Source organism: Haliaeetus albicilla, chromosome 2 (assembly GCF_947461875.1).
Source record: "Haliaeetus albicilla chromosome 2, bHalAlb1.1, whole genome shotgun sequence".
NCBI classification, from domain to species: Eukaryota; Metazoa; Chordata; class Aves; order Accipitriformes; family Accipitridae; genus Haliaeetus; species Haliaeetus albicilla.
Window position 1 is genome coordinate 77,942,571 of NC_091484.1, and position 23,665 is coordinate 77,966,235.

General features: G+C 45.2%; 1 protein-coding gene across 1 annotated transcript in view; it reads right to left on the bottom strand.

The window, feature by feature from the left end:
- WNT3A (Wnt family member 3A) overlaps positions 1–23,665 on the bottom strand; it is an 88,202-nt gene that overhangs the window by 22,063 nt on the left and 42,474 nt on the right. The window contains exon 2 of the mRNA XM_069778376.1: positions 15,749–15,990. Coding sequence (XP_069634477.1) covers positions 15,749–15,990 — 242 coding nt within the window. The remainder of the gene's footprint in view (positions 1–15,748; positions 15,991–23,665) is intronic.

Here is a 23,665-nt window from a genome sequence, read left to right on the forward strand (position 1 = left end):
CAACAAGTCTCTTTAGTGGACAACGTCATTCAGGAGCTTAGCAGGGATATTAATATTTCCTGCTTCTAGATAGGCAGGGACTACAAAAATGAAGGAGTTAGATGGAAAACATGGCCCCCAAACCCACAGCAAACATCTGAATTAGTTTATCCAAAAAGGACCAACTTTGTTTGGGTCTTGGGAAAAGGCTGAGATCAAATCACCCAGTCTTCAGTTTAGCATCATCCAGACCTGATTCACAACCTCGGTCAGAAAGTTCGGTCTCCAGCAATTTCAGGTAACTGTGTAATAGTGGTTCAGTTCAAAAGTCTGCCCAGGCCAACTCCCCACAACAAGGCTGGGTGTGTTACGCACAGTGGGTGGTATAATACCGAGGAAACAGAAGCCTTGTGTGACTCAGAACGCGGTGCCACGCCAGTCCGTGCTGATGGTGGCCCTTGGCCTCCCTATTCCTTCCCAGCCTCCTGTCACCCACCGCAAGCCACAAAAACCTGTGCTCCCTAACACTCCCAGGGCTCCCTAACAAACTTCAGCCTTTCGGCACGAAACAGCAAAGCCTCAAGAGCAGCAATGACCAAAATGTTCAGTCACCCCCATCCCAAGTAGACACCTTCACCCCAAAACTTCAGCCTCTCCATGGCTGACATCTGCCTACAGGTTTCTGAGACGTTTCCAAGGCTTTTCAAGACTTGTGAAAGTCTTGAAAGGCCTCACTGTCATTCCAGTGCAAAGGAGCTGCAGAAACCTCAGAATCTCCCTCAAACCGGAGTGCCTATTTCCTACCTACACCAAGGAAGTCACAGCTGCCATACCAAAAACGAGGCCAATGGAAATGCTGTGCATGACATGTAAGGAGCGGTCCCCAAACTCTCTAGCAGAAGGCTCTGGATGAGTCATCTTCAGGAAGATCTCGAAGCCCATTTAACCCAAGTCTTGATTTCAGGCATTTTTATGAGGTCATTGCAAAGACTCAGTCATTTATGTCTTCAGAGGGAGATAGTAGGGTACCTGATGTATGTGTCGGTACGTGATTTACCTCCATGGAGCAGCAGCCTTGCAGTGCACACACAAGAGCTGTTAGATATGCTAATATGCGAACACAGGCCTCATCTTGAAATCTTAAGAGGGGATTAGAGCAGATGAGTCCTCATTTAGTTTTCCAGAACAGCGGCAGAGATAAATCTGGCTGCTCCTTTGCAGGGTGTTAAAGGGGGATTTCCTGGTGGGTGGGTCTCCTCAGTGGGGTATTATTGTGTTGACAGTGGGGCGGGAAGGAATGGATTAAGCAGCTGGCAATGGGATACGGAGCCTTTGCATGTGCTGGCAATGGATATAAGCTGGGGAGGGTCGAAAGCTATCAGTGGGCTATAGGAAATCAGGTTTGCTTCCTGGCTTATTCCTGAAGACCACACTGTTGCTCTTGAGCAGAGTGTTATTCTTCAGAAATTCAGCCATGGCTCCCACGCTGGGTATTTCACCAGTGACCAGCAACAGGGCTCAGGTGTTGTGGACACTGCTGGACCTCCTGGTATGGAAGGCAGTCAGCCAGCTGGAGCTGTTCAAGTTGGGTCACCCATACACTGCCCAATTCTATCCTGCAGTAGAGCAATGCCCATGCTGGTAGGAAATGTTATCTCCTGCACCTGAGTCACTCCCAGGTCCCACCATCCTCTTGGCTTTCTTGAATACATACAATTTTTCTGCTATGTTTCTTGGCTATGGTGAAGATTTTGGCATGCTTTTCTTCTAATCTGCATGTTTGGTCTTTTATTCTGGGTAAGCATAGGTGATATGGGCATCACCGTGAACTTTGGTGCTAATTTGGGGATTGGTGGAAGCCTGCAGAGAGTTCAGGAACTGAGAGCAGAGCTGAGCAGAGCAGAGCTGAGCAAAGCAGAGCTGAAAACGAGTTTCCACTTCACGCTGGAGACATCATCTCATTTAGAGAGGAGAGATTTTGCTGAGGAACTGCAGGGATTCATCAAATTTCAGGGCCTGTGTTTGCCCTTATTTTAATGTTAAGTGCAACATGCCAGTCTCTGGAGCCCAAAGTCCTGTTGAGTAAATACATTTAACTTAAGAAGCAAAACGCCCCTGATCTGCAGATTCACACAGTCTCACAGAGCTGCTTAGAGATCAAGCACAGAAATGAAGAGCTCCCAGCTGGTAAGCCCTACACAAAAAAGACACATACTTCACCCAGACTGGTTAATGTCAGTTAGCTAAGTTGGGTTAAAACAGTTCTTAAGGCAAGGCAGTTTGTGTTTCAGTTCAGGTGAGTCGCTTAAGTTCAAGGCAGGTTTGGGTATTGGCGTGGGTGAGTAGCCCAAGTTCAAGCTGTTAGGGCAGGAGTGGCTCCCCAGCAGCTCCTGAATCACATGTGGCTCTCCAAAGTTTTGCATAGGGTTCTTTGCTCCGGCTATGGCATGTGGTTGTTTAGCAGTAGGGCCATGCTGCGTGGGGGCTAGAAGCCTAGTATCACTGGGCTGTATTACTCTGGGATGTCAGTTGCTTGCCCAGGCCAGCCTCAGAGGAGCCACCATCATCCCCTGAGGTAGTCCTGGTACACCACTACACCAGACTTTCTGATGTACGTCACGTGCGGGTCACAGAGAGACAAGATCCAGACTGAGGTTCATCCCAAGCTGTCTGATCCCAATCAGTACTAAGCTTAGCTCTTCTGTCATTTTAAGCTAGGCTAACTGGCTCAGTTGCCCACTCTAATTAAAGAACACCCTTCTTCTTCTGGCAGGGTTAGTAGAACCAAAGAAAAGTCTAAAACATCAGGAGGCACAAACCTCACAAAAGAAGGTGCAGCCCTGGATTAACAAACTAGTAGTCAGCTCTGAGCCTCTGAAATATCAGAATACCCAGCCCTAGCTAGGAAAGCCTGATATACTTTCAGCTTTTGGTCAACCACGTTAGTGGTCAACCCCATAAAATAGGCAAATAGGTGTAGTTAATAGTTCAGAGTGCTTGACGCAGTGACCTCACTGAGTTGCAACACCGGTGATTACAGCCTCTTTTCCAGTGGAGCTATAATGCTGATACATATATTTTTAAATTGCATCTTTCCAATTCTGCAGATTTTGAATAACTATTACCTTGTAGCCAGCACCAGTGTATGAGGCTTGTGCCAGAGTTGTAATGGTGAGTATGGCTGTTCAAGCAGAGTGTCATCCATTTATAAAGTACCTACATGAAAAGTCAGGTTAAACATGGAGATATGTTTGGATTCCTTAAAAAAACCCAACCACCAAACCCACAAAACAAACACCTTTTTCTCTTCTCTTTCTCTGTTCTTTTTGAAAAAAACACTGATGTAACTCAGGTTGATTTAAAGATTTCAGGGAAGTCACAGTAGCCTTAACATGAATAATGAACAAACGTATTAATGACTGATGGGACAGGAATATTCTGAAGGTCATTGGTGGCTTTGGTGAAGAGAGGAGGTTTTAGGGAGAGTTTATAACTCTTGCATTTGATTATTCTTACATATTGATTATTGATTATTTGATGTATTTACTGAAGCCTTGGGAAAAACATTGGAAACATAGAACTGAAAATCAAGATGGAGCTTTTCTGCTGGCTGAGAAGTTCAAAAGCTTCAGTGTCCATCTGATCTCTTGAGAACCAACAGAAGAAGGCAAGACTCCATTGTCTTGCTCAATGGAAGTATAAAGTATTTTATGATAAGATATTTGTATCTTCTTCAACTCTTTCCTGGTCCACATGGATCAATGACATAGTATGGGAATGTGTTTGGACCAGGATCATAATTAATAAAGCAATAAACAGGACTTTACAAAACCTATTATTTGCTAGGGTCTTGCCTTCAGAAGCTCACTAAGGCATCTCTGATGTGTCCAGGTGCAAGTGAAGTGCACATTAATTTCTGATTGAGAGGACACTGTGCTCAGGCGAGCTAAATACAGAGAATATTCCTCATTTCAGATGCTAGGCACAGCTGATACTTCAATTACAAATCTCACCAGAGTGCTGCTGTGCTGGGCACAGACTGAACATCTAACATACACTGGCTGAGCTCCACAGAGCTCCCATCTATCTCTCTCAGGATACTTCTCTGTCTTCAAATTCATCTGCCAAGGCATCTATATCCGAAATTCAGCTAGGAAAGCAGACCGAAAATGTTGTATGAACAGAAACATCTTTCTCCACCAAAATCAACAGCACTAAAATACTTTTCCACCTTTTGTTTCTTCTCTGAGAAGAATCTGTGCAATTTGCTGTTGGAGCATCTTCATGACAGGACTCAGTGTTTATAACGGGGGAGAATGAGTCATGGATTTGGGGCTTATCTCTTGCAGCTCTCATTTTATAGAGCTGTAAGGCTGCTTTATGAATTTAGAGGGGTCCTTAGCAGAGCACTGCTAATACTTCACTCTCAGTTAATCTGGATTTAGGCAGCCTGTCAGAATGAAGGAATTTGGAGAGTATGTCATGCCTAAGGCTAGTAAGGAGGACCAAAAAATCAAATTACAATATTATGGGAAATTCTGTTTTGTTTTATTTTTAAGAGCTGAAAATCAGATGGAGAAACAGCAGAATTTTTTGTTTGACAAGATAAAATCATTCAGCTTCAGTAATATCAAAACACTCCGATATTCTATAAAATATTAAAGGTACAGAAGTGTGCTTTGATAGTTTAATGACTTTCTATTTTGACATAAATTCACGTTCAAAATAAAAAGAAGTAAAATGGCTTCTTTTCAAGCACTCAGAGGAAACTATCTGAAATGTGCAAAACAAAACAAGAAAGCCAAAGCTGTGCATTTTTGCCTTGAAATTGAGGGGGTCCTGCAAAACATCTCCATTTTGATACAGCTGCCTTTTCTGATGGAAAACTGTCCCAGAAAATAAATAAATACATTTTTGACAAGATATAGTATCTCCTAGGCTGGATTCTGTGTGCCTAGCCTAAGGGGTCTCCAACTTTTTTATGGCTCCGGGTGAACAGAAGTATCTCCTTGTGCCCTCCCCACCCATTCACATTCCCACAACACCCCTGTGGCAACAGCTTCCCTGGGAAAATAGCATGATTAGGAAAGGGTAAACCATAATTATTAGCTATCATTTAATGTGATTTAGCACCTGGAAATAATGGAGAGGAAATTGTGCCAGATGCTTAGTCAACGAACTGCAGCCTACCAGGAAGTGTTCCATGAAGCATTATTGCCCTGTCGATCAAACTTGAGAGCAACAGTCATAAGTAGGCCAATAAAACTACCTAAAATATGTTGCAAGAGCTGCAGGGCCCTACATCTGACCTACTTTGGTATCACTCTGAAGTATCCAGTCGTTTCTGTGGTGTACTCCGTGCGAAATGGAGATGCAGAGGAAGGAGGACCTGCTCCACTGTCTCCATCACAGTCAAAAGCAGAGTCAGAACCAGAACGTCTCTTTTCTGCCTTGCTCCCCATCACTGGTCCAGGCTGGGTCTGGAGAAGCCAGCCAGATAACATGTATGCTTTGTGAACTGTTTTTCTTCTCTAGGAAGGGTGAGATGATTCAAGAGGAAATAAAGTGAAGGACACTCTCCATTCCTCCCCCCATGACCTGTACCCACTCTTGAGTTCCACCTGAGGCCATGTGGATGGCTCTGTTTTCCAGGATCTGGTGGGCTCTCTGGCTTTCTGTCTGTGCTTTGCCATCAGTTTTTAGGGTCACCTGCAGCCAAAGCTCCAGAGCCTCCCTGAGGTTCACCATGTTGCCTTCTACTTCCTAAAAAAGCCTGTCCAAAACAAAACAAACCCATGACAGTTTCCTTCAAGTCCTTCCCTAAAGCATATCCATACTATGACATATCTATAGCCCTCTTTTATGGGCCCATTTTACAGTGTTCTGCTGTAGGTAACACTCTCCAGAAGCATCTCAGTGACCCATGGGAACTCATTGAAAGTGAGCAGGAGACAGTGCACCGTGCACTTCTCTGCTTAATGTCTTGGGGTCTACTTCAGAGAGTCCTCGGCTACCTTGACTTCACCCATCTCAGGCTGTTTTTTCCAAAAAATGCCACTTCTGTGCAGCACCTCTGCCTATGCTGGAGCGGTGGAAGTCCCTACCTACTGGTAGCTGCCTCCCATGAAGCTCTCTGATTCTGTGACTTTTCATTTCCCAAGACTTTGAAGCCCCCAAAAGCCCGTTTTCCTCTTACTCCTGCTTTGTCCTCATTGCTCAGTCTTTTCAGCTGTGCCCTAATCATTCCTATGAGCACATCGTTCACATGCACAACAGAAATCCAAATACAGTCATAACAATCTTTCAGAACGATTCCCCCTCCTGGTGGCTGACCCCTGCCTCTTTGTTAAGCCTATGGATCTTCTTGGATGACCAGAGATTCCCTCCTTTGAAGGAGGTGCTCCATGAAAGATGGGGCTGAGAGAGCAAGAAATGAGAGAAGTTGATCCATCAAGGCACGCGCTTCCTCCTTCAGCAGACCTTCGCAGGGAGCATGTTAACGTATCTCGCGCCGAAAAGTGCCTTGGCTGTCTGCCCTGTCTGCTCTGCAGGAGACAGCCCTGTTCCCCTGCCGTGCAAGCCCATAGCCCAGAAAGAAGCATGCAGGGTGGTTTTATATGCCCTGTCTTTCCTCTTGCTGCCATGTCATATCTGCTCGGGGAGGGATAGGAGGAAATTCTCTGCTTGTTATAAAGGAATCCAACCAGATGATCCCACAGCCCCTTCTGGCCTTAAAATCCCCATGTCTATTCAGCACTGCCAGCTCATAACACATCTCACAGGGAAGAAAAGCCACATTCACGGGCTTGGATCCCTCTTTGTCAGAAGACTTTGCTTGTTTTGGCTGTTCGGTACATAGGAGCGCAGGCGGACACATGTCTAGCTCCTCAGCTGGCAAAACCCACCCTTGCGGACCTGAAGACGGGGCACCCCGGTTCAGGACCCATCCCATAACGGTGTTTAGGGGCGAAACCCACCGCGTCCCCCTTCCTCCCCCAGTGCCTCAACTGAGGGCGACCAAGCCTCCGCCGTCCCTGGCTCCCGTCCATGCGTGTGTGTGTGTGTGTGTGTGTGTTTGTGTGTTTGTGCAGCCTGTTGTGTGCCAAGGGCCCATTTGGGGCTGGGATTCTCCCGGGACAAAGGGATGCTAATCAGCTCCCTCTACTGTTCCCTTTTGTCTAGGGCTAGCTCCCACGCTTGGACTTGGCAACTCTGGGATGCGGCAGAGGGAGCTCCCTTGTTGCAACCAGCCTGAGCCCAGTTGGAGAATGCAACGTACCCAGCAGGGAAAGGGGAAGAAAGGGAGGGGAGAGGGAAGGGAAGGAAATAAATCTATAACTCCACGCAGCCCGCTCCCTGCCAGCCCGTCGCATTGTGCGCGCCGCCCGAGGCAGAAGTTTCCAGCGCCTCCCGCCGCAGGGAGAGACGCCACCGGTTTTGTAGCCACGGGCTGTCTTGTTCCTTCTCCCCTCCCTGATCCCCCGTCTAATGTTTTAGTCGCCAGCGAAATCTCCATGTCAGGGTTGACAGATGAGGGTTGGTGCAGCGGGAGGGAGAGGGAGCCCAGAAAGCAAACAGGATCGGCTCCTGGCATTGCTGCCGTTTCCATTTCACCATCACTGCATCTGGGTGTTGGCTGTGTACAGCTGTTTTACACGGGCCGCCTCATCTCCAGCGAACTGCACAGATGCGCAGGAGCCAGAATCTTTATCCCGCGATCACTTGACAGGTGGAGAGGGGATGAGGTCGGAGCCTCTTGCTAAGAAACCCAGAAAACGCTGGAGCCCACCAAACCCAGGCCACGCACAGCCTCCGGTTGTCTTGGGGCTGGAGGGGTAAATGCAGCAAGATGTGATGCTAACCATAGTCTTCTGGGTGTTATCCCAGTGTGCCAGAGGGCTGCCCAGTGCTTGCCCTTGAACATCTTTGAAGTCACAAGAGGGTGAAGTGACCCCTTCTGATGGTGACCTGGCCCCACCAGCAGCTCCAGCAGGAGCAGAAGGAGCTCCTCTACCACCTCATTGGTATCCTGCTCCCAAAGGCTGAGGGACTAACACGTTGGCAGGTTTCCTCAGCATCTCTGTTTGCTGCCATTGCAACTTGCAGCTCTTGCCAAAGCTCGGTGGAAGCTGCTAATCTCCCAGTACTGATGTGGACTACAAACCAGAGATGTGGCTACAGCTCCTCTAGACATCCCTAAACTGCGTTTCCTCTCTGATGCTGCTGCATAAAACCATGTGTAGCTGCTGCTACGTAAAAGCCAGTTCAGAAATGCTGCAACCGTGAATATGGGCTGTTCTGTACCTGTGGGCTGGAACGTGGACTCAGGCAGTGGAGGAATGTGCTGGTGCTTATGACTGTCTCATCCCCTGCAGCAATCCCCAGCTCCAAGCTCCGTTTCCACTGACACTAAACACAACTGATGCTTCTGTCTTGAGCCAGGATCTGCCAGTCTTTTTCTCAGCAGCATTGGCAAATCTCTGGCCTACAGTATTTATGCATCTTGACGGCTGAGTGGAGCTTGCATAGTCACATTTTCAATCCTGATCCTTCCAGTTTCCTTCCCCATAGTTACAGGGTAGAGTTTGTAGATCTCCGTTGTTGATACCAGGGCAGCTGCCCAAATTGCCATTAGCGGAGAGGTAGACGGGGTGTGGTTGGAAATCAGATCCTCTTGGGAAGAGTTTCATGAGAGAGCAGAGAGTACCTCCTACATGTAACTAACCTCCTGGATGGATCAGTATCTTGTGGCTTTCTGCTCATGCCTTACTTTATTGCAGAAGTGGAGAAGTCTGATCTAGGGCAGGGAAAGGGGGGGAAGCATTTGGCACAGAGACAACTGAGATGCCAGAATGCCATCAGGAAAATATGATGAGGTCTGCTAAACATATTAACTTTAAGTCATGCAAGACATTATGAGATGGTATTATGCCTGAAATAGCAAGGGACAGCCTGAATTCAGTGGTCCAGGAGATCCTTTTCAGTGAGATGCTCTCGCATTAGTAAAATGGCCTCTCCGACAGAGGCTGGATGTCAGGACTGCTTTCTAACAGGAGAAAGACGGGGGGGTGGGAACTATTTGCCCCCAAGCTGGGCCTCTAAGAAGTACACATGGAAGTCTGAGCCTGTAGCCCTAGGCTCCCTCTATAGTCAATGGAGAGAAATAAACATCTTGGTATGATTCATGTTATCCTGAGATAGGTGTCTAAGATAGGTCAGATGAATTGCTCTCTGGAGATGCCGATTGCTCTCCACTGACTACAAAGGGAGCCTGGGGTGACTAGCTCAGATTTTGACATCTAACTTTGGTAGATGAGATCAGGCCTATCAGAGAGCCTGTGGAGCGATATTGTTACGACACAGCAAGAAAAAAATACGGAGGAGACTTGTGTCTCTGAGATATTATAACTGAATTTAAAAGTCTTGTTCTGTTCTTGCTAAACCCAGGGAAAAACTTATTTCACTAGACACAAGATGAGCTTTCTCATCCACAGTAGTAACAGGGACAAAAGAGTCAACCCATGAACACAGCTACATTTTGGCTTTCTTGAGAGAGGCAAGACATGCGGCTTATCCCCAAAACATCTAGAGTCCAAAATAAACCTAGGTGCAAAATAAACCTAGTCCAAAATAAGCCTAGCTGCAACGGTAACAGTGTGCAGCATCCCATACAAAACTGGATGTGACTTGAATCCCACATCTCGCATGAGCTAGGCAAATGCCTGCTCTGCCCTTCATGAGGTCCCTGGGAGCAGGAATCTTCTCATCAAGAGCTGGTCTCCCTGGATTCCCTCAGTGATTGATGGAGAGATGTAGAAACTTCAGGGTGTGAATAATTTAATCCTAACTGTCTAGAATACATCAGATGAATCATGCCCCAGAGGACCCCAACATCAAATGGAACTCCCTCGACCTGTCTCGCCGTCTGACATAAGGGACCCAAATTTTGCTGACCCACTGCTCTTCTGCAGGCCTCAATTTTAACTTTTTATAAAATGTAATTAGCAAAGAAAATGCTCTGTTCTAGAAGAGTTACTCTGAATGTAGCAAAGAAAAATACAGTGGCTAGTTGTCAACACCACAGCCATGTCGTATTAGAAATGAGACTTGTAAAAGGGGAGGTAGATAGATTGTCTATCTTTTGGTGGTATGTCAAGGCAAGATGTCCTTTGGGAACAGATGTCCTAGTCAAATCCAGATTTTGGGTTTATTCCAGAAATCTTGAGATAAAATTCTCCAGTCTGCATCATGCAAGAAGTCTGCTTGGATGATCTGACAGTCCTGACAGGCTATAAACATGCAGTGTGTGCAATACTGTGGGAGGGAAAAAGGCATGTGAGATCCAGGGATCTCATATTTCTGCCAATAACACACTGTTACTGCTGCCCCTTTCCATTGCCAAGTAGCCTTCAAAGAGATTATTTGGTATCATTTTCTGAAGAACACTCTGACAAGTCTATAAGACAGTGTCATCTGCAGGAACATCATGAGTGAAGGTAACAGAAATTCTTTAGGCTTCATGGTGTCCTTGGATAAGATGACAGGAAGATCCCATCCCATCCCATCCCATCCCATCCCATTGCATCCCATCGCATCCCATCGCATCCCATCGCATCCCATCTCACCCCATCCCTTGATTTGTGTTGGAAGTGCTGGAAGGCAAGACATCTACCCAGTTTAATAAAGAAGCAATCATGTGGTCTCGAATACTCCGTATTTCATTCCATGCTCATTCTGGTAACTGCACAAACAGGAGCTGTATCAAAAAGGACATCTCTTTGCTGGACAGGAACGTGGTTAACTCAGGGGGGCACGAACAGTGGGTCACTCCACCGCTTCTGTGGCTCTCGTCATTTGCCTTCTAGCAGGGGCGACAGCGAACGATTATTTCCGGAATGAATTTATGCCCCCGAGCCTCCGCATCACCCATTAGGCTCTCATTTGTCCAGTGGGGAATTTGATATATGTCCTCAGAGGGCACATCCGACGGGCGCAGACACTTGACAAAGCAACGGGACGTGCGCGCACCCGCCCCAGCTCGTTCAAACCCCCTCGCACGCCGGCAAACGCCCCGACGTACAAAAAGGGACGGTGCGGCTTCCCAAGGTTGCGTGAGTGTTAAACTCTAATAAACAAGCCCCATCGGCGAAAGCTGAAAGAATCTGAGCCCTCCCCAACAAAGCATTTAATCCAGTTTGGCGTAACCTTTGACATTATTAGGGATCGCAGTGACCCTAATCCAATCAGATTGATTAACTAAAGCGGAGACCCCATAAGCTGACCCCCCTCTGGCATCTGCTATTTAGTCCTGACCAAACAGTGGGAGAGACGTGCCGTATTTACACCACAATGGGTCCGCGCTGAGAACCTGTTTCATTACAGAGCGACTTAAACTCCCATTACTCCATCAATGTATCATTCTTCAATAGTTCATTAAAAGCTGCTCCTCCACAATAACTATTAACCATTTCTCAGTCCAGCTGGCAGGTTTAAAGCCCCAGCCAGTCTTTAGCAGAAGGAGGTGGGAGTGAGTGAAAGAAATAGATAGACAAGGGCTCCCTTTTTAAATTTAAACGAACCGGGGGCTTAAATAGTTTGAGGTAATTTACTTTTATTGAATGGGGGAGGAGAGGGAGGAAAGTTTTATTTTGACTTAATTATGTGCTGGGGTCCTTTAAAGAGACAGGGCCATGATAAGCTTTTATTGTATTACTTCTCTTGAGATTGGTTCATATTTCTGCCCAGAGGAGTTTCAAAGAGAGCTCGCACGGCATTGAGAGACTCTCAAATGCACCACAACTTAAACATGAACAGCGTCTTCAGTCCACAAAAGCTAAAACCAGGGTGAAAGACACAATTCCCAATAAATGGCACTTAAGTTTGAGATGGAAAACACTTGTTAGGTTGCACCACTCACTTTCCGTTGTCAGTGACAGCACGTCCTTCTACTACAGCCTCCAAATGTTTATCCTGTATATTTTTAAAGGCAACTCAAAAATCTTCCCTTGTCCTTGGGAAACTGAAAGATGCAGCAACTGCCTTACAAACTGCCAAACCTCTCAGGTAAGTGGCTGGGCATGAGCTGTGGCTAAGGTGATCACTTAAGGTCGTGTGGCTATGGCCATGTTCTGCTCCACAGCTTCACGCAATACAGGTGAAGAAACAAACAAGAGCAAATTATTTCCGCTAGAAATTACTGTTAGAAAAGTTCAAGTGAGGGGTTCTTTCCACTGTCCAGTAGTTGAGATTTGAACTTCTGGGAGACTAGAAATGAGACTAGAAAATGAATGGTAGCCTCTTATATATGACTGATAAAAAGAAAGCTAGGTTTAGGTAGAGGGAAAGAGATCAGGCCCACTTCTTTTCCTATAGAGGTATCCTGTTCTTTGCATTCCCAGTAGTCTAGGGTACCTGAGACACCTATTTCCTAGTGCTTTGCAAGAAAGATCCAACAGTGGCACCAAGCTGAACATTTCTCCATGGAGCTGCACAGCTGCTCGTATGCTCCCAAGACCACAAAGGAGGACAAAACCCCTCTTCCCACAGCCCCGTAGCAATTCCACCTCCTGCTAATGCCTGAATCGTTCCCCAATCAGGTAGCACAGCATAGCGAGGAACGTGACTGTTCCATTTGAATGGGGAACATTTATTCCACAGCCTGAAAAACAGTAATCAAATAGCTGGATAAGATGGGGGATTTCTGCTGTTTATATGTCCTGAGAGACATATGAAGAGCTAGAACGACATAGGGCCAAGCCTGTCAAGTATTGCCTCCAAGTAACAGCAGGTCTGGATCCCCAGAACATCACCATTCCCTAGTAGCTGAGTTCATGAGTACCATTGCTGATTAATACGTGATTCGTTAGGCCTGGCTATGGAAATGTTAAAAGAAAATGTACATAAATATAATTGTAGCTAAAACATGTGGGATTTCTTTCCATAAACAGGCTGATGGGGAAAAAGAGTCCAGTTTTAGACAAGATATCAGAATATGGCTCTTAACAGGACCAAAGTCTGGTGACACTTTGGCACTGCTGAATCACAGCTCAAGCCTAGCCCTGAATTAGCAATGAGATACCGAAGCAGCAAGGGCAGCCCAGACAGTGAGGCAGCCTCGGTGAGATTTGGGCCTAGAATGTATTTCCTGAAGGCATTAAAATCGGTCCTTTTCAATGAAAGAATTGCAGATAGTAGTGTAAGGTAAAAGGGAGTTGCTTAAGTGACTGTGCTGGCTTGTGCTGAGGGAGACTGGGGTGTCTACTGACTCAAATGAGAAGCTGCAGTTAGATCTTGGGTGACTTAAAATCCAAGCTACAAAACAGAGTTTTGCTTGCTTGCTTTCTTTCTCTTCTTTTCTCCTTCTGTCTTTCTGGGTAGGAGCTCAAATATGTTCCTACCCTGGGGGATCTGCCGCACAAGAATGCGACTGAGCTGTTTTTTTTCTCCCCCCTCCTGCTGTAGGTGAAGCAAAACTGAAGGGTGGTTTGATTCTCCCTCAAGGAACAACATTCTTCAGTTATGAAATCGTCCCAGCCTTCTTTCCCTCCCTGAGCCCGGCTACCAAAAGCCTGCAGTCTCAAGCAGGGACAGACCCTTCGTGTCGACATCGCTGGGAGATAAGAGTGTTTGGCAGCTCATGGGATCGGGGTTCCTTTGGTCAGCAAGGAGGTGAGGATCGCTTCCCTCATGTACGGGGTATAATTGCTACAGGAGATGTGGAGCATCTAATCCAAGACCATCTGGGAGCACGAGGTACTCCATGTGTCCTTGAGGACACCCAGCCTCATGACAAGGCAAAGGAATTGTGTTATCTGGTTCCCTTACTGCCTGTGCCCAGTGAATGGTCTTGGGCAGGTCACGTTGGGCTTGTGTCTATGGGAAAAATACTCAGTTTGGCTGTGCTGGCCTAATTCAACTGCTACAGTCTCCCAGGAGTGATGTACCCAGAAAAGGTGCTTTACCTGCATGCAAAACATTGTGGTATGACACTTTGATAGAAGGTTAAGTGCCCCACACCACAGATCTTACAGGTGTAATTGTTTTGGGATAATCTCTCACTGCTAAACCCAGATAGTGACACTACCATTAATATGGTGCCTCAGCTCCCCAGCTCGAACAGGATAACCCCACCAGCTGAAACCGCCCATTCTCCTGCTGGGTGCATGTAAAAAGCCTTTTCTCACTGGTGGAGGCCCTGCCATGATACAAATCAAGGCTTTGCTTTCTCTTGGCTGCCCTGTTTTTCAAAATTCACACAAAAGGAGATGCTCAAGTATCTTCTGAGTAATGAAGCAGGGGAAAAACGAACAAACCCCAGATCTCCAGATGGCAAGCACTGGAAGAACGTGCCCCATGGTGGGTGTAGATCAGCTACATACACCAACTCAGGAGATTCCCTGAAACTATCCCAGATGCTCCCTCCTCTCTCATATGAGGTCAAACGGTGCTACTCCACTGTTCCAGACAAAGTAATTCCAACTCTCAGACTATCAGGAACCTGTAACTGTTACTCTTTTGCAAAACCAAAAAAAAGAAAGAAAGAAAGCAAAGAGGATTCCCAAGCCTCTTCTGCTGGTGCTCTCCTAAGAGAAAGCAGCCATACTCTCCTGCACAGCTCTGCACAGGGCACCTGGACTTACAATTTGGGCAGGAATCAAATGCAAAGTGAGTCTGCCTCTTGGGTGAACCCCTTTGTGCTAAAGGAAAAGGCAGAGCTTGACCCAGACTCACTGAGACCAGCAGGAGAAGGCTGGACTTTAAAAGGCATACTGCAAGGGCAAAGAAGGAAAAAAATGTTCTTATGGGCTAAAATAAGCTCCTGCCAACTTATAGGGGAAAAGACCAGATACTCAGACTTAGCCAGATGCTTAAATCCCACTACATTCAACAACTTAGGGCAAAACATTTCTAGGAGCTCTCACTTATATCAATGGGTGCTATGTCAGAATTAGTTGCCTGAATTAGCACCCTGTCTTAATTTGCCACATTCATAACCAATGAAAGCAGAACCATTAATTGATGGTGATTTCCTCAGGCCTTTGATCTTCATTGTATCCCATTAAGGTATCAAAACTGATGTTATCTAAGTCCAGCCCCTAGGAACCATACCCAACAGCCCATCAATTCCCCTCTGCAATCGTCGAGGGAGCTGAAAATGTGGCATGAAATGCCATGGGGTCAGAAAAGGAGCCAGACGTCCAGCCTGACCACTGAAAACACAATAATCCTTTGTGTTCCTTCCAAGGGGCATAGGATCATAGGATAATTCATGTTGAAAGGGACCCTGGGAGGTCTCTACTCCAACCTCCTGCTCCAAGCAGGGTCAGAGACGACCTTACTCTCTGCGCATTACCAAATGGGGCACTTCCCAGTACCCTGGGTCACCTATACAATCCCAGTAGAGGTTTGAGGTAGAAATTATGGTTACCTGTGACTGGATGTCGGCTGTAAAATGGAAGTGGTGGGTAACCACTCAACTTACATTGGGGAGGCACACATGTACTTGCCATTCCTATGAGAAAGCTTAATTATGTTCTTGTGTCTACAGAAGACCTTCTGGGTCAGGTTTGAACTGCTTGGATGGGGTCCTGGGCCAACAAAATTTTCCCTGCCTGTGTCACATGTCTCCTTTATCAAGCTCAAGTCTCCAGCAGCCCATTTTACATGACATTTTATCAGAAGTGAAGGACTTCACAGTCGGTTTCTCAAGATCTCTGCTGCTACTCCACCACGGATGTTGCTGTCGCCAAACCCGCAGCACTGCACTCACCTTTATCTAGCACGGGTCCAAAGATGGCTAAGCTGTCATTGACAGTCGTGCAGTTCCACCTCCTCCCTCGAAATTGGTGTTGGCATTCCTGGATCCCAATCTTTACCCCTTCTGCTACGCTGGGCATGATCTCCACATAGTTCCGACAGAAGCGTAGCTGCTTGGGTACCAATCCTGGGATGCTCCCACATAGGATGGGCTGAGTCCCCAGGGAGGAATACTGGTGACCAATTGCCAAGGACCTGGAAGAAAAACACGGAAAAAGAGATTCTGTCAGGCTGGATTTCACCATTGTACTTGGTTCAACAGAAAGGGGACAGAAAATCAACATCTTCAGTTATTCTGCATTCCCCTTGCCAGAAAACATCCTTTTTGCTGTCATCCCTTCCCAAAACAACATCATCTCTCTCCTGAAGTTCCCTACAGGCCCAACAAGGCAAGCAACTCTAGCTTTAATATCTTCCTTCCCTTTTCTTCATCCTCTCAAAGCCTTAATCCATCATTGTGCTGCTTCTTCCCAAAGATGCTCAGCTCATACAGCTAGTTTCCTTTGCAACTAGAGGGTCAAATCCATATTTCTTTCCTTGAAAGCCAAGCACACCTATACAAGGGCAGGTATGTTTTATAGGAAACCTTGGCAGCTGAGGGAGCCCAGGGATTAGACAGTCAAAAGCACTTTCAGAGTTACACAAAGTAATAACACCAACAGTAGAAGACACCACGTGCCAAGTCTTTGGATAGGGAACACCAAAAATTGACAACCATCATACAATTCAACAGTGTGCTCTATATATTTGAACTTTACCAACTGAAACTTACCCTAACGACTCAAGCAGTTTGGACCTTGAGAACTTAAAAATCCAACTCTGAGCTAAATGCTGCAGGAGTGCTATATAAACTCACTACCATAAACAGTTAAATAACCTGTGCTATAGAGGAAAGGGGATGGAAATGTAGCCCTGCTAGAATACAGACGACTTGGGGAAAAACTCTCCTATGGCTTAATATGGGTTTAATATCAACGCTGGTCTCCTGTGTGAACAACTGTACTCATGTTACTAGACACATTCATGCAAAGGTGCATGCAAGTTGGGAGCCATGCCTGGCATGGTGGTAACAACCCTGGAAGTATGGTCTAGAAAAGACTTTCTACTGTTTACAAAGCTTTTCCACACCTGCTTAATCCAAGCATGTGCTTTGCAAAGCTTAATACTGGAGCTTTCTAATCAGGTTGAAGTGTTTTAAAAAAGAATTGTTAAAATGGTTGTCAGTGTCCTTCCAGATATTAGTTTAGCACTTTTTCACTTTACTTTCACACCAGTTTCAATCTGGGAATTTTCAAAAGTAGGGTTGTATTTTCACAAAATAATGCCAGCTTTGCTGTATTGTCATAAGGATGTGGAAAGTCTGCTTTGACATTCAATCTGTGAATTGCTTTGGTTAAAGTGGGGAGAACCAAAAAAAAACAAACCAAAAAAACCCAACAAAACTTGAGTGTGAATTCTGCGCACAGCCAAATGGAAGTCTGTTGCAAGGAGTGTCCATGAACCAATATGTTGGTTGAAGCCTTAGAGACAAACAAGTCAGTTATGCAGAGAGATCAGCAGATATGTAGCTAATTAAATAGATTTTTAGTGTTTTTACTGGTGCTTCTAATAATAACCTTGATTACTAAAACTGAAGGGATTTTTAGAGTATAATTTCCTTTTCTTCTAATTAAATCTCTTGATTGACTTTTCTGCTCAGAATTAATGACAAACAGAAACCTGCCTGGGCAGTGTGTATTTCTGTTTACATTCATTTTTACTATGTGGTTTTCATTTGGGAACAGCCTGGTGTGTTTGAATTATCAACAGGGCAGTCAGGGAATATGTCTTCACTCTTTTGCTCTGACTAAAAAAAAGTACAAGAATTCTATCATTGCTGGAGTTAACAAGAAAATTAGCTTGACTTTAGCACTTCTCTAGGCTAGATAAAAAATGTTTTAAAGTGTCTGTCTTTTTTACGGGAGAAGGGTCCTTGCGGCCAGTTAGATCCCTTCCTGGAGGGTACCTGGTGAAGAGGGGACAGAAGTGAAAAGGAGATGGACATTCAGATGGTCAGGTACCACATCTCAGTGGCTTTGCTAACTGTGCATAGACTAGGCTTTACAAATCAGTCCTTTCCAGGCAAGTGAGACATAGGGACATCCATTTCTGGATCCCAAATGACTCTAGGTAGGAGTCTAGAAACTAGATAATCAGCTCACCTGAGAATGTGCCCTCCAGTAAATGAACTTTAGGTGGACAAGGTAGGAGTTGCCTGGGAAAGAAAAGGATTTTCAGCTAATTTCCTAGTCTTAGATGCCTCTTTCTACCTCAGCTGCAATTTGGGGAGAAGATAAATCTCACTTAACATTAGAAGACAATCCATCCTACCCTAGGGAGGGAGATGAACTGCCCTCCGGAAGGGCCTCTCTCTTCGGTTGCATGAAAAGAGGGAGGAAGGGAGCTTACATTGACCAGGAACTGTGTCCATCTCACCTACCTTCTGACGTCTGCAACATGGACATCTCCAGCTGATCTACTCACCCCAGCCTGCTTTTGTAATCAGTCAGCGGAGAGAAACAGGTACCTCTAGGGCACAATGTACCTGCCCCATTTTAGGCGTCTGCTTTGGGATGAGGTGAATCATGGCCTTGCCTCCATTGACTGTATTGGCTAGGCTATCAAGACAGCCTGAGTGACTGGTTGAGTGGGATATGTCTGCGCTGTAAAAGTCTCCACGTGAATCATGCCATGATACCTAACAGTTGGGATTGCTAAGTTCCCTGAAGAACTCCCACCCAGGAAAGCTAAATGCTGTGTTGAAGCCCATGCAAAGAGCTCAGCTGTAGGAAGGAGGCAAGTTCCTGCAGGAGCCTGCAGGAACTCACAGGAGAAGACCAAGGAAAGGACCCAGTTAACTTGTTTTCCCTATCTGAGTGGCTTGATGTGGGTTTTAGTAAGCTTTAGATTAATTCAGGGAACAACTAGTGGCAGAAAAGCACCTGTGAAATAGAGTCCATGCCAAGCGAAAGAGTGTTTTGATTTTGACTGCACTATGTACGTTTTTGTTTCATTGTTAAGTTATATACAAAACACTGGGTCACAGTTTCTGGACTAAAGACACCTAAAACATCATTTCAGCTTTCAGAGGGCTTGTGAGTGTGTTGCCCCTGTGGCCTTGTTGGGAATGCGGAGTCTTAGGGTGCTACATCTCCAAATCTCAACCCATTCAACCCCCTGAGGACTGGGAGCTAGGAGGTATTCACAGATGCTAACTTTAGGCTCAGGAGCTAAGTGGTCTTTTTCTCTATAAACAATGAGTAGAAACAGATGTCTTCATTGAAGCCTCCAGAGAAAAGCATTAGCTCAGTTGATCTGACTCATCTTTCAGAGACTAATAGTTCAGTCACTCACTATACAAGGAGTCCAGGATGGCTACTTGCAGTGTCTAAAGTTAACTTTGGTGGAAACATCTGTAGAGCTTGTTCCCACATCAACTAGAGTCACTAGCATCCTTCCCAAAGCTTTCAAAAGTGTCCCATCTAGTTCCCACCAAAGACAAAGTGTCCGCTGAGATACAATCAACCTGCTGTACGCTCCATCCATCACGTAAAGCCAGGAGGACTTTCTTGAGCTATTTAAATAGGACTTGGATGAAGCTTTAGGATTCCAGTATCATAAACTTTTGATTTATGTGAACAGCTAAACTCATGCCTGTCTCTGTTTTTTGGTGGTTACTACAGTGGTAGAGTGAAAATAGGAAAAGGAGTTTATAGGTTGGTGCCCTCAACTGTTCGTTTCCGTTGCTGGGAAGATAATCTAAGATAAAACAAAACAAAACAAAACAAAAACCAAAAAAACCCCAACCAAAAACACGTAGAAATACTTTTAATTGCTTTTCACACTGCTCCCTTCTCAATACAGTAGGGAAACAGTCACACCTTGCTTTGATCTATGTTACAGTCTGGAAAGTTTAATCTGCAAAAGACAATCTCCAGCAAGAGTCTTGTTCTCAAGGCGTCATCAGGCACTGAGACAGTGTAATGCAAATTTGGCATTTTATGGAGGAGTGTGTAGTCACTTGACTTTCAGCTGAAGATACAGGGTGGAATCTCAAAACATCTTGCCACGAACAGTGCCTCTGCTGTTAAACATAGCTAAGCACAGTCCTCCTCCTAGTTCACTTGCAGACTCTGGAGTGTGGTAACATCTATCAGAGCACCCTCTTTTGGTCTTCTTCTTTCTCCTTCTCTCTAAAGTCAATTTATCTTTAGGAGAACCAAGTTATTTCAGCTTCCTGTCATTTTTATTGATCATGAGATATGAACCTTCCAACACTTCCCTCCCCCCCAAAAAAACAACAACAACCCAACAGCCAAAACCTGTAGAAAACATTGGGAAAGTCTATAAAGATCAGAATCTCATTTCAGTGTTACTCAATTCACTAGTAGCTCCTATAATTCATTTTCCTCACTGTTTCCAATGATTAAACCTGTATTTTGCATTTTCCACACTTCTGTGATCTGCTTCTAAACTGTCTTCTGCATGTGGGTTATTTCAGAAATGCAGCGTCAAGAAATGGGCCAAGTGTCATCTATTGTGGTCTAACCAGACATCATCTTCAAATTTCTTAAGCACCAATACTTCCTGAATGGATTGACCCCAACCTCTTCTTTTTCACTGGAGAATTCATGAAGCACTCAAATTTACAAAACCACTCATCCCCAGAACAGGTACAACTCAAGTTTGAACCAAGGGAAAGGGTCAAAGAACTGTTCTTTTCAAACCAATTAGCTTTTTCTTCCCATTAGCTCAGGAGGAGCCATGAAAACACTGTTCTGTATGTCCACAGCCAAAGTTCTTGGCTTATCTTTAAGCCTTGCATGCCCTGAAGTGTTTAATTCAACCTTCAGTGAGAATTTTTTCTTTGCCAACACACCTAGAGAGCTCTTCATTTCCCTTATCTTAATCTATCTGCTCCTTCAGCAGAGCCGTTGTAAATAAGTACCTGGCCACCCTCTTAAAAAATTACATGTACCCTCCCTCTTGGAATGGACACCCCAGCCAGCTTACGAGGAAGAAATATGCAGGAAATATATGCTCATAGCTTTTTCAGAGAAAGAGAAGGCTTCAGTTTTGGATGACCTCGCTGTACAGCACCACTCTACTGACTTTTCAAGGTCCCTACCTTCTCAGTATGGCTGTCAAAAGTCCTTGACACATCAGTAGCAGCATGTAGAGGCACGTACACCTACTTGCTTCTTCCTGAATTCTGTTATTCTTGAACCCTGTAGGAGCTCTATTTTGCTATTCATCTTGGAGAGGCCTTTTGCTGGCTCCAAGTGTGGCTGAGAACTTCCTCAGCGGACGTCCTTCTGGGGTCCCCAACACAGGTAAAATAACTGCATTTATTAGTGTTGTACAGCAAGAGTGTAACTTATCTAATGACCCAGCATAAGACCCAGAGAGTGCTTAAGTTGCCACTGAATATTGAGAACTGTGCAATAGCAGTGACTTTGCTCCCTTTTTCTTACACAGATGCAAGGTGGCAGCCAGTCCTGCTGCAGAAATTAAGTCAAAGGTTGTCCACCTGCTTATAATAGAGGGGATTTATGTTCACTTGCAGATGCCCTAGGTTTTCTTCCATGCTGCTCCCTTTGCATGGGATCCCCTAACAGGAGGATGTCACACCTCATCCAAATCCTTTCTCATAATCTGTTCAGATCTCCAGAGGCTCACCTCACTCTCTTTTCCTTTCTCACTCATTTTCTTTGCCTCTTGATGGTGCCACGTTTAACTCTTTGAAGATGAATCTCAGTCACACTATGAAGAAGGGGACAAGTTGTGCAGAGCTGCCTGCCTAAAAAAGATGCACGCTTAGAACACAGCCTTGGTATTATGACACTAAGATATGGAAATGAAGAAGACGGCTGGAGAAGCCTTCCTAGGTCCTGTCAGGCTATAAGGAAAACCCAGCAAGGGTTGTCTCACATCTGCTCGTACTAGGCCAGAAGGTCTTACAGGGAAGCTGCGTGCAAGTGGTGAGCGGGCAGCCCTTATTCCATCCTACAGCATCAGACTTAGGCCCTCTTGGGTGCCCTACCCATAATCCCCCATGGGCTGCTAAGGTGGAGCAGCATGAGCTTCATGCATCTGAGGATGCCTGAAAACACATTTGGGCAGAACTGAGCTACTAGGAGGCTGTGAAGTTTCCAAAACTTGGAGAGTGCTGTGAATGCCCAATGGCACCTGAATGTTCAAGAGACTCATGGGATAGGATCGGTAAGTCAGCCTTGGTTCAGTACCCACAAACCCTCACTACACAAACCTGGCATACATGACTGAAGAGCAATGGTGCCTGCTTGACATGGACAACTGGAAGCTGGGAAGGATACTCCAGAACATCTCAACCAGAGCTAGGGACCAGGCGTAGGAGATGTAGCTGAGCCTACTGTGTCTTCCTTCATACTCCTATAGCATACATCAGTTCCCAGCCTCCATGAAACTCTTCTGTAGAGTTGAACCACCAGAGGCCAGGTGGGTGGACAGGCAGAAAAATCAATAAATCTACATTCATTTAATGGCATTCTTTTTCACAGAAAAACACCAATATTCTAGCATATGTTGTGATTATTTTTCTGTTTTCCTAAGAAGATGAAAATAAAACCTGGAGAAGTTTTAGAATGGAAACAAAGGAAATGGAACTTGCCAAACCCCATCATTTTAAATGGAAAAGGAAATCGTTCTGCTAACTAATGTCCCTGCTGGATGGAAGTGATTTTTCTTCTATGACATTAAGACTACCCCAAACCCAAGCAATTACAAAATGTGGACAATAATGAAATTTTTAATCAATGTTTTAGTTGAAAATTTGAAAACTACCTTAATATAAATCAGCAAAGCAATAGGTTTAGCTCTAGAAGACATGAATCAAGTAACTGATTATCATGAAAATATTTTTTCAGCTTGAGGGTGAGTTTTTTGGTTGTGTGTTGCCCAGTACTAATCAAACCTAGGCCTAAGTAGTCTAACACTAATTACAGAAGTGACATATTTTAATTCAGAAATTATGAGTATCTGTAACAATGATTGCTGTGGAGTCTTCAACTTTTGGTCTCTGAGCATCTGGCTATCGACAGACTATTCCTAAGAGGTTCACAAAAAGAACTAAGAAATCTAAGCCTGTCGTTAGACAGATCAAATTCACTGCGCAGGTTTCTGTCCTTCCAGAATTTTTTTCTTCCAATCTGGAAAAAAAAAGACTGAAACCCACTGGATTAACTGTTCTTTCCACTTCTCCTGTTAGATATCTCTTATTTCATCCTGAAGTAGAGCACGAGAGCTATATTTAAATTCTTTTTCTCTTCTAGCCCAGAAAGTATGTACATAATTTTGTGGCTGGGTCTGATCCTGCAAACACGCAGGCATGGAGGTAACTTTTCTCCCATGAATAATTCCCTCACCCTTGCCCTGCATTAATAATAATGATGGTGATGATGATGCAGCATTGTATTTCTCTAGCACCTTTCATCAGAGGATCTCTAAGCGTGGGACTCATCTCACCCGACTTTGACCATTTAAAAGTTAGGCATCTCGGCCAAGTTAGCTGTCTACTAGAGTCCGTGGAGCAAGATCAGCATCTCCAGAGGGCAATTCAGCCCATCCTAAGATAGGTGCCTCAGATAGGTGGGCTGAATCACTGGAGTTGCCTAGGAGGCGGCACTGGCTGTGGAAAAGTGATGAGCATAAACTAGACACCTTGTTTTTAGCAAGCTAAAGGTAGGGACCAGGAATCTCACCCTTTTTTTGCTGAAGCTCAGAAATTCCCAGAGGGCTGGTAAAAGACGGCACCAAGGAAAGTTTTTGCTGAGAGTTAGACGGCAGCTATCTC